At 35.7% G+C, this 12392-nt stretch overlaps 1 protein-coding gene across 1 annotated transcript; it reads left to right on the forward strand.

The window, feature by feature from the left end:
• Positions 1–4410: 4410 nt before the first annotated feature.
• LOC128132413 (uncharacterized) lies at positions 4411–6273 on the forward strand. The gene is made up of 2 exons (XM_052768970.1): positions 4411–5151; positions 5257–6273. Exons 1-2 carry the CDS (start codon positions 4411–4413, stop codon positions 6271–6273), a joined length of 1758 nt encoding a protein of 585 aa, XP_052624930.1.
• The last annotated feature ends 6119 nt before the right edge of the window (positions 6274–12392 follow it).

Consider the following 12392-nt stretch of genomic DNA (forward strand, 5'->3'; position numbering starts at 1 on the left):
ATAAATGCTTAATTAATTTAAAGTATCACGCAAATGACTTTGATCATTATGCATGTAATAAAGTTCAGCACAATTTGTTGCACACAATTTAGATTTCTATAATAATATATGTTTGCACACAATTTAGATTTGTGTTATATAAATAAGAAAACTGCAATAAAGTTCTTATATGTTGGCTTCATAATCGATTTAGTCTTTATATATTTTTTTATTCAGTTAAGTCCCAAAAACAAATAATTGTATTCAATTTAACCCTTTTACTTGGTCAACACATCATCCAAATTTCAAAAATTATATTTTTAGGCCATTTTTCAAATTTTATTACAATTTGGTCCAAAATTTACACTTTTGGTGCAAATTTTAAATTTTATTACAAATTTGGTTCAAAACTTACCCTTTCGGCCCAAATTTTAGAATTTTGTTATGAGCTCATCCTAACTTTGGTGGTTTTTACAACTTTTTTTTCTCAAATTTTATTTCGCATATGTTTTTTCTTTATAAAATCATATTTATACAAAAAAACATATTTTCATATAAAAAAATCTTATATTTTCTATATAAAAACTTAAAAAAAACATTTATGTATACGTAATACATATTTATAAAAATAGGTATTTATTAAGTATATAAATCTGTACAAATTCGTTTTTATAAAAAATATATACAAACATGTATTTTACAATATATATATATATATATATATATATATATATATATATATATATATATATATATATATATATATATATATATATAAGGACTAAATCGATTATGAGACCAACGTGTAACGACTTTATTGTAGTTTTTCTGTGACATTCCTAATTTTCTCGGCTAGAAAAGACCAATTTAATTTATGCTTTTAAAATAAAATCAGAGTAATCTTTTTAAAAGATGTTGTGGAATTTGTCCCCGAAACAAAACATGATAAAAATTTATCAAAACATTTGTTGAAGAAATATATATTTTCATTATATATATTAAAACCTCGGGATGTCATGTTCCGATACAGACCAAAAGTATAAACAGTACATTATAAGCCTTACAACAAATATTTACATCTACTGGCCTATAATCCAAAAATCTCTCATGATCATTCGACTATGCCCGGGTTCCACTACCTGTAATATAAAAAGCTGAGTGGGTCAGGCTTGGGAGCCTGGTGAGCATATACGGTTTTCAACCCATAAATAATAATAGTTTATTAATTTCATCAACCAATAATAACCTTGATTACCCGTTCCCGTTATCCTCATTTTACGTCCCTAAACACCTATCATAAGGGACCTAGTCTAAGGATCATCATCGAGATGGACACTACTGCTAAGGGGATTCCTCAGCCATACATGTCCTTAAGGCAACCATGAGGAGGATATAGTACACCAGAGAACATATAGTTAAAACAACACCTACAGGTTACGAACCTGCTAGCATTCCACTAGATTGTCTAGAAAGGTCTGTTGTCGTCATCTATACCCCGCTACATGACTACAACGAAAACAACAACAACATCAATACCTCTCATCATTTTAACATACATCAACTATTTCATCTACCCATGTTTTACCCAACATACTTATAGATAAAAATATATATACATTTTAAAACTTGTATAAAACATCTATTCAACACCATCTCAAATAAACTATCAATATAATTACACAAAGCACGTATTTTATAGAAAATATTTCATATCTATGCGTAAGAAGAAAAAGTGACTACACGCTCACTTGTTAAGACGGTAATTGGGCATCACCTCGTCTCTTAAAACAATAGTTTCTGATAAAACCGGGGCGTTTTCCCAAAACCCGGGCTCCACACGGGCAGAGTTTCGACTCGACAAACTCTTTTTCTTGGAAACTTCGGGGCTCCGAGATTGCTTCGGGTGCTAGGGGATGATACCGGGACCTCGGGGGTTAAAAGTAGCTAGAGAAGAAGTAGAGAGTGAGAGAGAATAGATTTTCCAAACAAAATCCGTAAGCCCTCGGTTTCTATTTACAGTAGCTGGACATCGGGGTTACGTTGGGCGTAATGTCCTCGTACGTTGGGCGTACTGCGAGGCGGTCCAATACGCTGGACGTACAGGTAGATCATCTTGTACGCATCGGAGCTACGTACACGTGTCGACCATGCGATGGAGTAAGCTAAGTGGCCCAACTCAGACCATGAACATGAGTACTCTGGGCGTACTCCGAATTTCCAAACTTCTAAAATTCATATCTTTAGCATATGAGCTCCGTTTTTGACATTCTTTATATCCACGTGTAGGTGAGACTGTGCTCCGCAACTTTCGGCTAATTTTGGCTTTATTTTTAAAGTTATATTTTTAACAGGCCGGGACAAGAAAAGTCTGTTAAAAATTCATAACTTCTTCATCTGACGTCTGTTTTCGTCTGTCTTTTTACCGTTGCACTAATATCAATGAGATCTTCAATTCTCGTTTAGATTGTTTCGGCTAAAAATCATTCGATCTAAATTTCGAGTTTTGGGCTGCATACTGCTAAGTCGAAACTTAGAAAAATCATAACTTCCTCACACGAAGTTAGATTTGGGCGTTCTTTTTATGCATGCTTTCGGTTTAACGAACTCTACAACTTTTGTTTAGATCACTAAGGCTAAAAGGCACTTTATCGTAAATGCACTTTTTACGTCATACAACGTTGTCCCAGTTCTATCGCGAAACTACGAAAGATCATAACTTCTTCGTTATAACTCGGATTTCGGCATTCATTATATCTCCGGAATCCTTGTTCCAACCACTACAACTTCATTTTTAGATACCGGGTTTATCTAACGTTTACTTTCGACGTTTATTTTTATTCTTAACTTATTAAATCATAATAATTAAGCAATAAATGCAAAATAATCAAATATATATCTTTATTATTTCAAAACAAATTACAAAGGTTGACCTAGACTAATACATCATCATTAATTTCTAGCCTAAAAACACGGACGTTACATTTTCCTATCAAATTATGCAAGTATGATAAGTTGTTTTCTATGGATAACGACATAAAAGGTAGCGCTAATAAATTCGAATATTGATAGCTTATTTTATTTCCTTATTTTTATTAGTTTATTTTAGATTTTTTTTGATCTTTTTATCATTATTGCATTGTATATTCTTTATTTTCTTTATTATGGATCATACCGGGTGCTTTTTATGTTGCATGAGATATTTTGTAAGTTTTGGCGCCGTTGCCGGGGAAATTGGTTATTGTTATTTGATTGTTTATGTCTAGGTCTATAAGAACCGGTGAACTACTTTACAATCCAGAAATTGAAAAAGAAGCAAAAAGATTGAAAAAGTTAGCCAAACAAGCAAAGCAACAACAACTCGTTCAAGCTTCTTCCTCTTCTCCACTAATCAACATAGAAGATAAAGTTCATACTTCAAGTGATACCGATACCGAGCCGAATTCTCCAACTGTTGGTTAATCCTTTGAAGACATTCCATTTGAAAACTACGTAGCCATGAATCACACTCCACCTCATCATCCCAACCCAAACCCAAATAATCAAGATGTTAATACCCCACCCCATCAACCAAGACAACAACCACAAGAACCTCTCATTGATATGTCACCTTGGAATCAAGCCCCTCCTCAAAACCAACCCAATTATCAACCACAAAACCAAAACTTCCACCAAAACAACCAACCTCAAAACAATGCTTTTCAAGTTCAACAACAAGTACATTACCCAAATCAACCCAATTACCAACCCCCTCAAATGTACCAAAACCAAATGTACCCATAACAACAACCCCCCTACAATCAATATCCTAATTACCAAGCTTATCCACCACCAATTTACAATCACAACCAATACCCTTACCCACCTTATCATCAACCACCCAATTACTTGCAACAATATCCCAATAACCCCAATCCACCCAATCCCCCTCAAGAGTTGACACTTAGACAAATGATGGAAACAGATGTTACTCACACACCTCTTGCTATTGTTTATCCCGCAAACCGCCGAGGGATTGAATTGAAGTCAAGTTTCATCCATCAACTAACCAAATTCCATGGGTTGGATAGAGAAGATCCTCAAAAGCATTTGAAGTCCTTTCATATGATATGTGTTAGCATGTTACCCGACAATGTGACATTGGATGATTTCAAGCTAACCGCCTTCTCGCTCACATTGGAAGACAAAGCTAGAGAGTGATTATTCAACTTACCACCAGGATCAATTCACACATGGGAAGAGTTACTCAAGGCCTTCAATAGCAAATTCTATCCCACCTCCCGCATTTCAAGTCAAAGAAGTGACATTTTGGGGATTCTTCAAGGGGAAAATGAAACATTTCATGATTTTTGGGTGCGCTTCAACAATTTGTGTACAAGTTGTCCTCAACACAATATACCCGAACAACTACTTCTTCAACAAATTTATGAGCGTATGAATGAAAAAGATTGGAGGATGATTGATGCTTCAAGTGGTGGTGACATCTTCAACAAAACCCTTCACGAGATCCGATTACTTTTTGGTACCATTTCTCAAAATCAAAGGAATTTTGGGACTCGAAATGACATGAAGAGAAATTCTACACAAGTGGTTGGTGAAGTTAGCAACACTCAACATTTGGAATCAAAGCTCTTGGATTTGACTAATGTGTTAAGTCAAATGGTGGTGGGGAGTGGTCAACAATTGATGGTATGTGGTATTTGTGCAATGACGGGCCATTATACGGATAAGTGTCCCACACTTGGAAGTGAACCGGAAGATGTAAATGCAATGGGCGGATATCAAAGTCAACCAAGACCCATGGGATTTCAAAATAATTTCAACCCAAATTGGAGGAATAACCAAAACAACCCTTATCCACCAAAGCAAAATCCACCAAATATTTTGATGAGACCCCAACATCCACAATACCAATCCCAAAAACCTCCATATCCACAAAATTCTGATAACCCTCCAAATTACCAACAACCTCCACAACAAGGCCAATCAAGTGGTACCCATCAAATGAGCCTTCAAGAACTTGTCACTTCTCTTGATCAAAGCCAAACCCAATTTCAACAAGAAACCAAGAATACTTTCTCCAACATTCAAGTACAAATTGGAGACTTGGCAACCGCTCTCAACAAGATAGAACAAAGGGGTAGACTTACATCTCAACCCGAGAAGAACCCCAATGTGAGTGCAATAACTTTAAGAAGTGTCAAAACACTTGGATAAAGCAACTCTAAAAGAGTTTCAAGAGAAGAAGATGATGAGGTTATTGTTGTTGATCCTTCGAAGGTTGAAGCTACTCCAAAGGAACCGGTTGTACCAAACGTTGATCAACCCGACTCTTCCAACAAACCCATCAAACCATTGGTCATACCACCTCCCTTCCCTTCCCGGTTAGCCTTTTCCAAGAAGATAGAGGAAGAAAATGAATTATTTGAAACTTTTCGCAAGGTCCAAATCAACATTCCACTATTGAATGTTATTAAGCAAATTCCAAGTTATGCAAAATTCCTCAAGGATTTATGCACCAAGAAGAGAAAATTCAAGGCAAATGAAAAGATTCAAGTCAATGCAAATGTGTCTGCGGTTATCCAAAAGAAGTTACCTCCTAAATGCAAGGATCCGGGAATATTTGCTATCCCTTGTACCATTGGTGATTTGCATGTCGAAAGTGCTATGTTAGATCTTGGAGCCTCGATCAATGTGATGCCATATTCGGTTTTTCAATCTCTCAGTGTTGGAACTTTGGAAGAAACGGGAGTCATCATTCAATTAGCAGACAAGTCAAGTGTGTCTCCAAGAGGAATGTTGGAGGATGTGTTAGTACAAGTTAATCAACTTGTTTTTCCGGTGGATTTTTATGTCATTGATCTTGAAGAGAAGACTCCTTCCAAATCATCTATGATCCTCCTTGGAAGACCTTTCATGCATACTGCTCACACAATCATTGATGTCCATAAAGGAAAGATAACTATGGAGTTTGATGGAGAAACCATTCACTTCAACATCTTTGAAGGAATGAGGTACCCTAGCAACATTTCTCCATTGTATCGGGTTGATGCGATTGAGCCAATAAACATGATAAGCCCTAATGTATGCACAGACAAGATAATCATGGAAGATGATTATAATCCTAAGAGGGAACCTCAAAGAAGATTGGATCCTCCAATGATGGAAGTGGTCAAGAAGAAGATAATTAAAAGGTTCAAAAGGTGCAAAGAGAAGAAAAAGGCATTTCATGACAAGCACATAACCCAAAACATTTTATTCCGGGTCGAAAAGTTCTTCTTTATCATTCGCGGTTAAAGTTATTCCCGGGAAAATTACGATCTCGATGGCATGGACCTTTCATTGTTATAAAATTGTTTGATCCTAGTGTGGTTGAAATCAAGAGTTTGGAAACAAACCAAATCTTCAAAGTGAATGGGCACCATTTGAAACTATTTTATGAAGGCTTTGACACGGAAGAATTCAACAACGTAACAATGGAAACACCGATTTACGAAGGTTGACGGAAGCGGGGCTATATCTTGGCAAAGACGTTAAATAAAATCATTGTGAATAAATAATATCCGCTTGAAGTTTTGGGTGTTTCTAAACTTGAAGTTGGCCTAAAAATAAGCATATAGAAGTCTTCTAGTGATTTTGGTGAAGTTTGAAAAATTCCAAAAATTTGACTTTTGTGCGGGTGCCCGCGCAGACTTTGCGCGACTAACCCCATCCGCGCAGGTCCCGAGTTCCAAATTGCACCAACATGGGGTGCTCTCTGATTGCTGCGCGCGGCCAGTTCCCCACCCGCACAACTGCCCAGTTTGGGCATTTTGGTCATTTGGCACACCATAACCTATGGGGATCAGATCTAGAGGCTCATTGACGATTTTTCACCATTGGAGACCTGCAAGAGGCGATTTTGGGAGCTAGAAACCATTTCTTTTCATCTTTCCAAATCTTAGGTAGTTTCTTTATGCAATTAGATTATTGTTCTTGTTACTTTGTTGCCATGAGTGGCTAATACTCTTATTTGGTTGACTTTGGCTGAAAACCAATGAATGTTTGTGGGTTTTGAAGGATTTATGTTGATTATCAATTTATTCCATGTTTATGATTCTAGTTTGCAATTCTTATGCTTATTTGATGATTTGATCATGAGCTTAGTAATTGAATGAGCAATTGTTGATTTGTTTCTTTGATTTTGCATTCGATCATTGAATTTATCTAGAACAAAAGCTTTATGATGGTAGAAATCATCTCTAGCTTATGAATCATAACTCCTTTATGGATGTGTAAGCATTTGACATCCTCTAGGAATTGGGGTTCCTTCATTCTTAAGGCTAATTGATTTCTTGGGATCAATTGCTTCAATTGACCCTTGATCTTAATTAAGAAGGTGTGTTGTGGGCTTCCCCAACCTCCATACTACCTATGAGGAATCTTGGCATGCATCTCATGCTTCATGATTGCTATAACCAATTTGGGATGAAGGATAAGCTTTGTATTAGATCCTAATGATAAACACATAAATGTTCATTATGTTGAATTGACTTAGTTAACCAACTATCTCCAATATTTGAGCATCTCATCAACTTGCTTAATTGCAAGATTTTTAATTATTCAAGTTTTTTAGTTTTCAAGGAATCAAACACCCTGTTGGAACCTTTAGAGTTTAAGACTATCTATGTTGGAGTTTGAGCCATTTCCATGATAGTAGAATGCTATTTGGTCTTGTTGGGGCATGCAAAGTAACCAAGTCAGTGACTTTATGGGTTTAGACGTTAGTTGGGGCTCAAATCTATGGTTAGGACTTGTTGGACCAAACATTAAGAGCTTAATGAGGATTTGGCTTAATGGAGTAGTACATTGGGCATACAATTCTGTACGCGTAGCGTCCAAGCCAAACAACATGTACGCTTAGCGTACAGCTGAGTACGCCCTACGTACTCAGTCAGATGGAGTTATGAGTATTGGGCTTCGGTGTAGGCTAGTTGTTGGGCTTTTTTGTTTTAGGCTTTGTTGGGCTGTTAGTGATGTTAGAAAAGGCCCCGAAAGGAATTGGGCTCAATTTGGAAAATTAGGCCATGGTTTGAGCCACGAGTGGTTTTTAGCATTTTGGGCTTAAGTTATTGGATTATTATTAGACCATCAAAATATAAAGTGTATAACTAAAAAGAAGGATTGGGCCTCATGGCAAGACCATGTAGAGGTTTGGGCCCACTTTGGAAAATTGGGGCATATGTTGGGCCTTAGTTGATTATGTGGCTTTTTGGGCCTCCAGGGTGTGAGTTTGGGCCTTGGTTTTGAACCAAGCTATGTTAGGGGTAAAATGGTCCATTTACCCCAAGTGGGGATTTATGGTTATGCATTGAAACTAGGGATGAGCGAAAGGACCGAACCGGTCGGAACCGGCCCTGCGGTTCTACCGGTTCCCGGTTCCTACCGGTTCTTGTCGTGTCTTCAAATGTTGGAACCGGTCCTTGAAAAATAGCATCATACGGTTCCGGTTTTTTCCGGTTCTACCGGTTTTTTCCGGTTATATCGGTTCCGGTTCCTACCGGTTCCCGGTTCCAAAAATCCATAAAAATAACATCCCGGTCCCGGCCCGACCGGTTCCATCGGGTTCCGGTTTCGGTACCGGTTCCGGCCGGTTCCCCGGTCCATATGCTCATCCCTAATTGAAACCCAAATGGTTAATTGGGTTTTGTCTTGATGATTAACAGTACAAGGATCGGTCAGCCAACCGTCAGGGATTTATTCGCGGGACTTCAGCAATGTGAGAAGTGTCTTCTCACCATACCAATGGGTCTAAGGCACCAAGGCCGGCCCATTTAATGTTATATGGATTGATAGTTGATTATGTGATATGTCGCTAGGACATTTGTATGGAAGTCCCCGGGGGGTTCCCGTGGCAGTATATTAAGACCATGAGGAGGTTCCCATGGTATATAAGTCTTTGGAGGGTTTCCACGGCTTCCTAGTATGTTTACTGTTTAGCTCATATGATATTCCCATGATTAGTGTAGACCGTGTGGAGGTTCCTGCGGCAATTAGCCAAGACCACGTAGGGGTTTCCTGTGGCACTTGGTGTAGGACCTTGGAAGGTTCCATGACATCCCTATATGTTTATATGCATGGATTATGTGATTAATATGGTTTATGTGATTATATGGATTATGTGGGGTATGCTCTGGAGAACTCACTAAGCTTCGTGCTTACAGTTTTGTTTATGGTTTCAAGTATCATTGCTTTAAAACGGAAGGGCTCACCTTGATCGCAGTGCACACACCCGTGTTCTTCCGCATTATGTGATTTTGGGACATAACTCTGATAAACGTTTTAATTAAGTAATGTTTTGAATGATTGAATGAAGTAACATTTGTGTTTGGCTATAATGAAAAATGAAAATTTTACCCTTGATTTTTGGGTCGTTACATAAGTTATGAGGGCTAAAGTGTAATAAAATGAATCTTGATCATGTATATGGGTCTAGGGGTTATTTTGACATACTTGAGGGCCTAGATTGTAACTTATGTCGCATATATTGAAGCTTAACCCTAAAATTCAGGATTCTTACCCTATTTGCAACCAACAAAACTGTTGGTTTTTTTTTTCAAAAATCTGGTTTCACAACCGGTAAAAATAAGAACGGAAGCTTTAAAAATGTTGAATAAAACTAAAACTATTTTACCCACCAATGATCATTTTGCAAGAGTTAGAAAGATTAAAACAGTCGTAGAAGGGAAAACATAACAACCTTTGAAGACTTTGATCCTCATGGGAGGTTGGAAGTTGATGAAGTGTGGCATGAAACTCTAAAGCAAGAGTTCTCTACAAGTATCCACCAAGCAAGAGTAAAACCATCAAAACATGCTAGTATTCACTTGTAATTTGTTGTTCACAAGCCTTTGAAATATATACCAAATATATGTTCAAAGGTGAAGCAACAAAGGGGCTTTGTCTAGCATCAAAATGCAAGATAATGGAGGAGAAGAAGAGCTTGTAAAGCTCAAAATTGGCAGCCCTCTTAGAGAGTATGGAGCTCTCGGATTTGGCTCTAAGAAGAGGAAAAAGAAGACTTGCAAGAAGTGTGTTAAAACCCTTCCATGCTCTCTCTTATATAATGGCCAAAAAGTGAAAGGGGGACCATAAAGCAAAAGCATGGACAACTTTGTCCCAAGCATGGCATGAATTGATTAAACAATTCAAAAGAAGACCATGCTTGGTCTCCTCTTGCTTTTTCGAAAAAGCCTGCCCAAAAGAAGACAAAATTTGTCTCATGGCTAGTTTATATATACATATATGTTATCTTTATAAAAATCAATCATTTTTATAAAGAATTCCCAACATATATATATATATATATATATATATATATATATATATATCTTATTTTTTATAAAACTATCTTTTATATAAATTGTAACTAGCTTATTTTATATAAAACTGCTTTATATATCAATTGAACTAGTTTATTAAGATATAAATATAACTTATAATTAATAATATTTTATGATATATTTCATAAGTTGTTATTTCTCTAATAAATATTATTTCCACAAATAATAAATTCCCTATTAGTAAAATATTATTTCCATGAAATAATAATTTTACAATTAAATAAAAGTGTTGATATATTTATTAATAATCAAATTACACTAATAAATAATCAATTGACGGTAACTTGCTATATGGTGTGACCATATAGGATCATATCTTATTAGCAATATCATTCTATAATGACTCTTGGGCATACAAGATCTTTCCTAAACTTTCTTGAGAGAGACTCTAAGTGTGTATATCTAGTGTGAAGTGTGTAAGGGATTCAAGTAAAGAAATATATGTATTCTTGAAGAAATCTTGGTGGAGTTAGTGTTGCCTTCCTCTCATTGTTCTCCTAATTGTGTACTCATGAATTTCCAGTTGGTAAGATGCTCTTCCTTTGTGTCATCTTCTGTCCATGTGTTGTATACTAAGGAACTAGCCATGGATGGTGAAAAATCCATATTGTAATGTGTTGTGTTGGTTGCCAAAGTGCTCTATGTTGGGTTTTTATTCGAAAATTGTTTCAAAAACATAAATATAGCATCATAAGACTTAAGATTTGAACAAAATAAAACTAGTTTTATTCCCACCAAAAGCTCGTTTTGCAAGACTTTGAAAGATTCAAACAACCATAGAAGGAAAGCGTTACAACCTTGAAGAGTTTGGTTCCTTTTGGCACTTAGGAAGTTGACGAATATGACTTTAAGCTCCAAAGAAGAAGCTCTCTAGAAGTATCCATCAAGCAAGATAAAACCACCATATATGCTAGCATAACACTTGTAATTTTTTGTTCATAACCATTAAAAATATATACCAAATATATACGTTCAAAGGTGAACCAACAAATAAACTTAAATCTAACACCAATTGCAAGATAAATGAGGAGAGGGAAGAGCTAGAAAAATCAAATTTTTGGCAGCCCATAGAGAGCATTATGCTCTCGACTTTCATGCTCCAAAGAACGGAGAAATATCCAAGTGAAAAACTAGCTTCTTCCATTTTATGCATTGGCTTTATATTAGCTTTTAACTAAAGAAAGAGGAGACACAAAAGAAAAAGGAAAATTGTCTCTCTTACAATCATGGGAAAATAATTAAAATAAGAAAAAGCAAATCTTGACCCATCCCTGTTGAACTTCGAACATGATGGTCAAGGGTAAAAAGATAAAAGGGCAATCTATTTTATTTAATCATCTAGTCATATATATATATATATATATATATATATATATATATATATATACCCCTTTTATATAAAACTATCTTTTATATATAAATAAACTCTAACTAGTTTATTATGGTATAAATATAACTTATAAATAATCATACTTTATGATATATTTCATAAGTTTTCATTTCCCTAATAAATGTTATTTCCATAAATAAACTTTCCCAATTACATTATTTTCGTAAAATAATAATTTTCCAATTAAATACAAGTGTTGATATATTTATTAATAATCAAATTATACTAATAAATAATCAATTTATGGTAACTTGCTATAAGGTGTGATCCTATAGGATCATATGTTATTATCAATATCATTCTATAAGAACTCTTAGGCATACAAGATATTTCATTCTCCCACACGCACAAGACTCATCATAGATTGATATAGACAGTGGTGAACATCTAGCAACATTTCACTGCCCCCAATAACACATGAATAAAAATGTCATTCATCAACATCTAATTTCCTAAAGCTCCAAGCTTCAATTGATGTATTAAGGTAAGTTTATCAGTTATCCCTTTTTTATAAACATCATGTTGAACATCAGACTTGGATTACAATCAATCTCATTTCGAGTTCAACTTTTGGTAACGCATGTTAACTGTCTAACTCTTAACACATAAGAGGAACAAATCCCATCTTGACTACATAAGCCTCT

The sequence above is a fragment of the Lactuca sativa genome, chromosome 2, assembly GCF_002870075.4.
Source record: "Lactuca sativa cultivar Salinas chromosome 2, Lsat_Salinas_v11, whole genome shotgun sequence".
NCBI classification, from domain to species: Eukaryota; Viridiplantae; Streptophyta; class Magnoliopsida; order Asterales; family Asteraceae; genus Lactuca; species Lactuca sativa.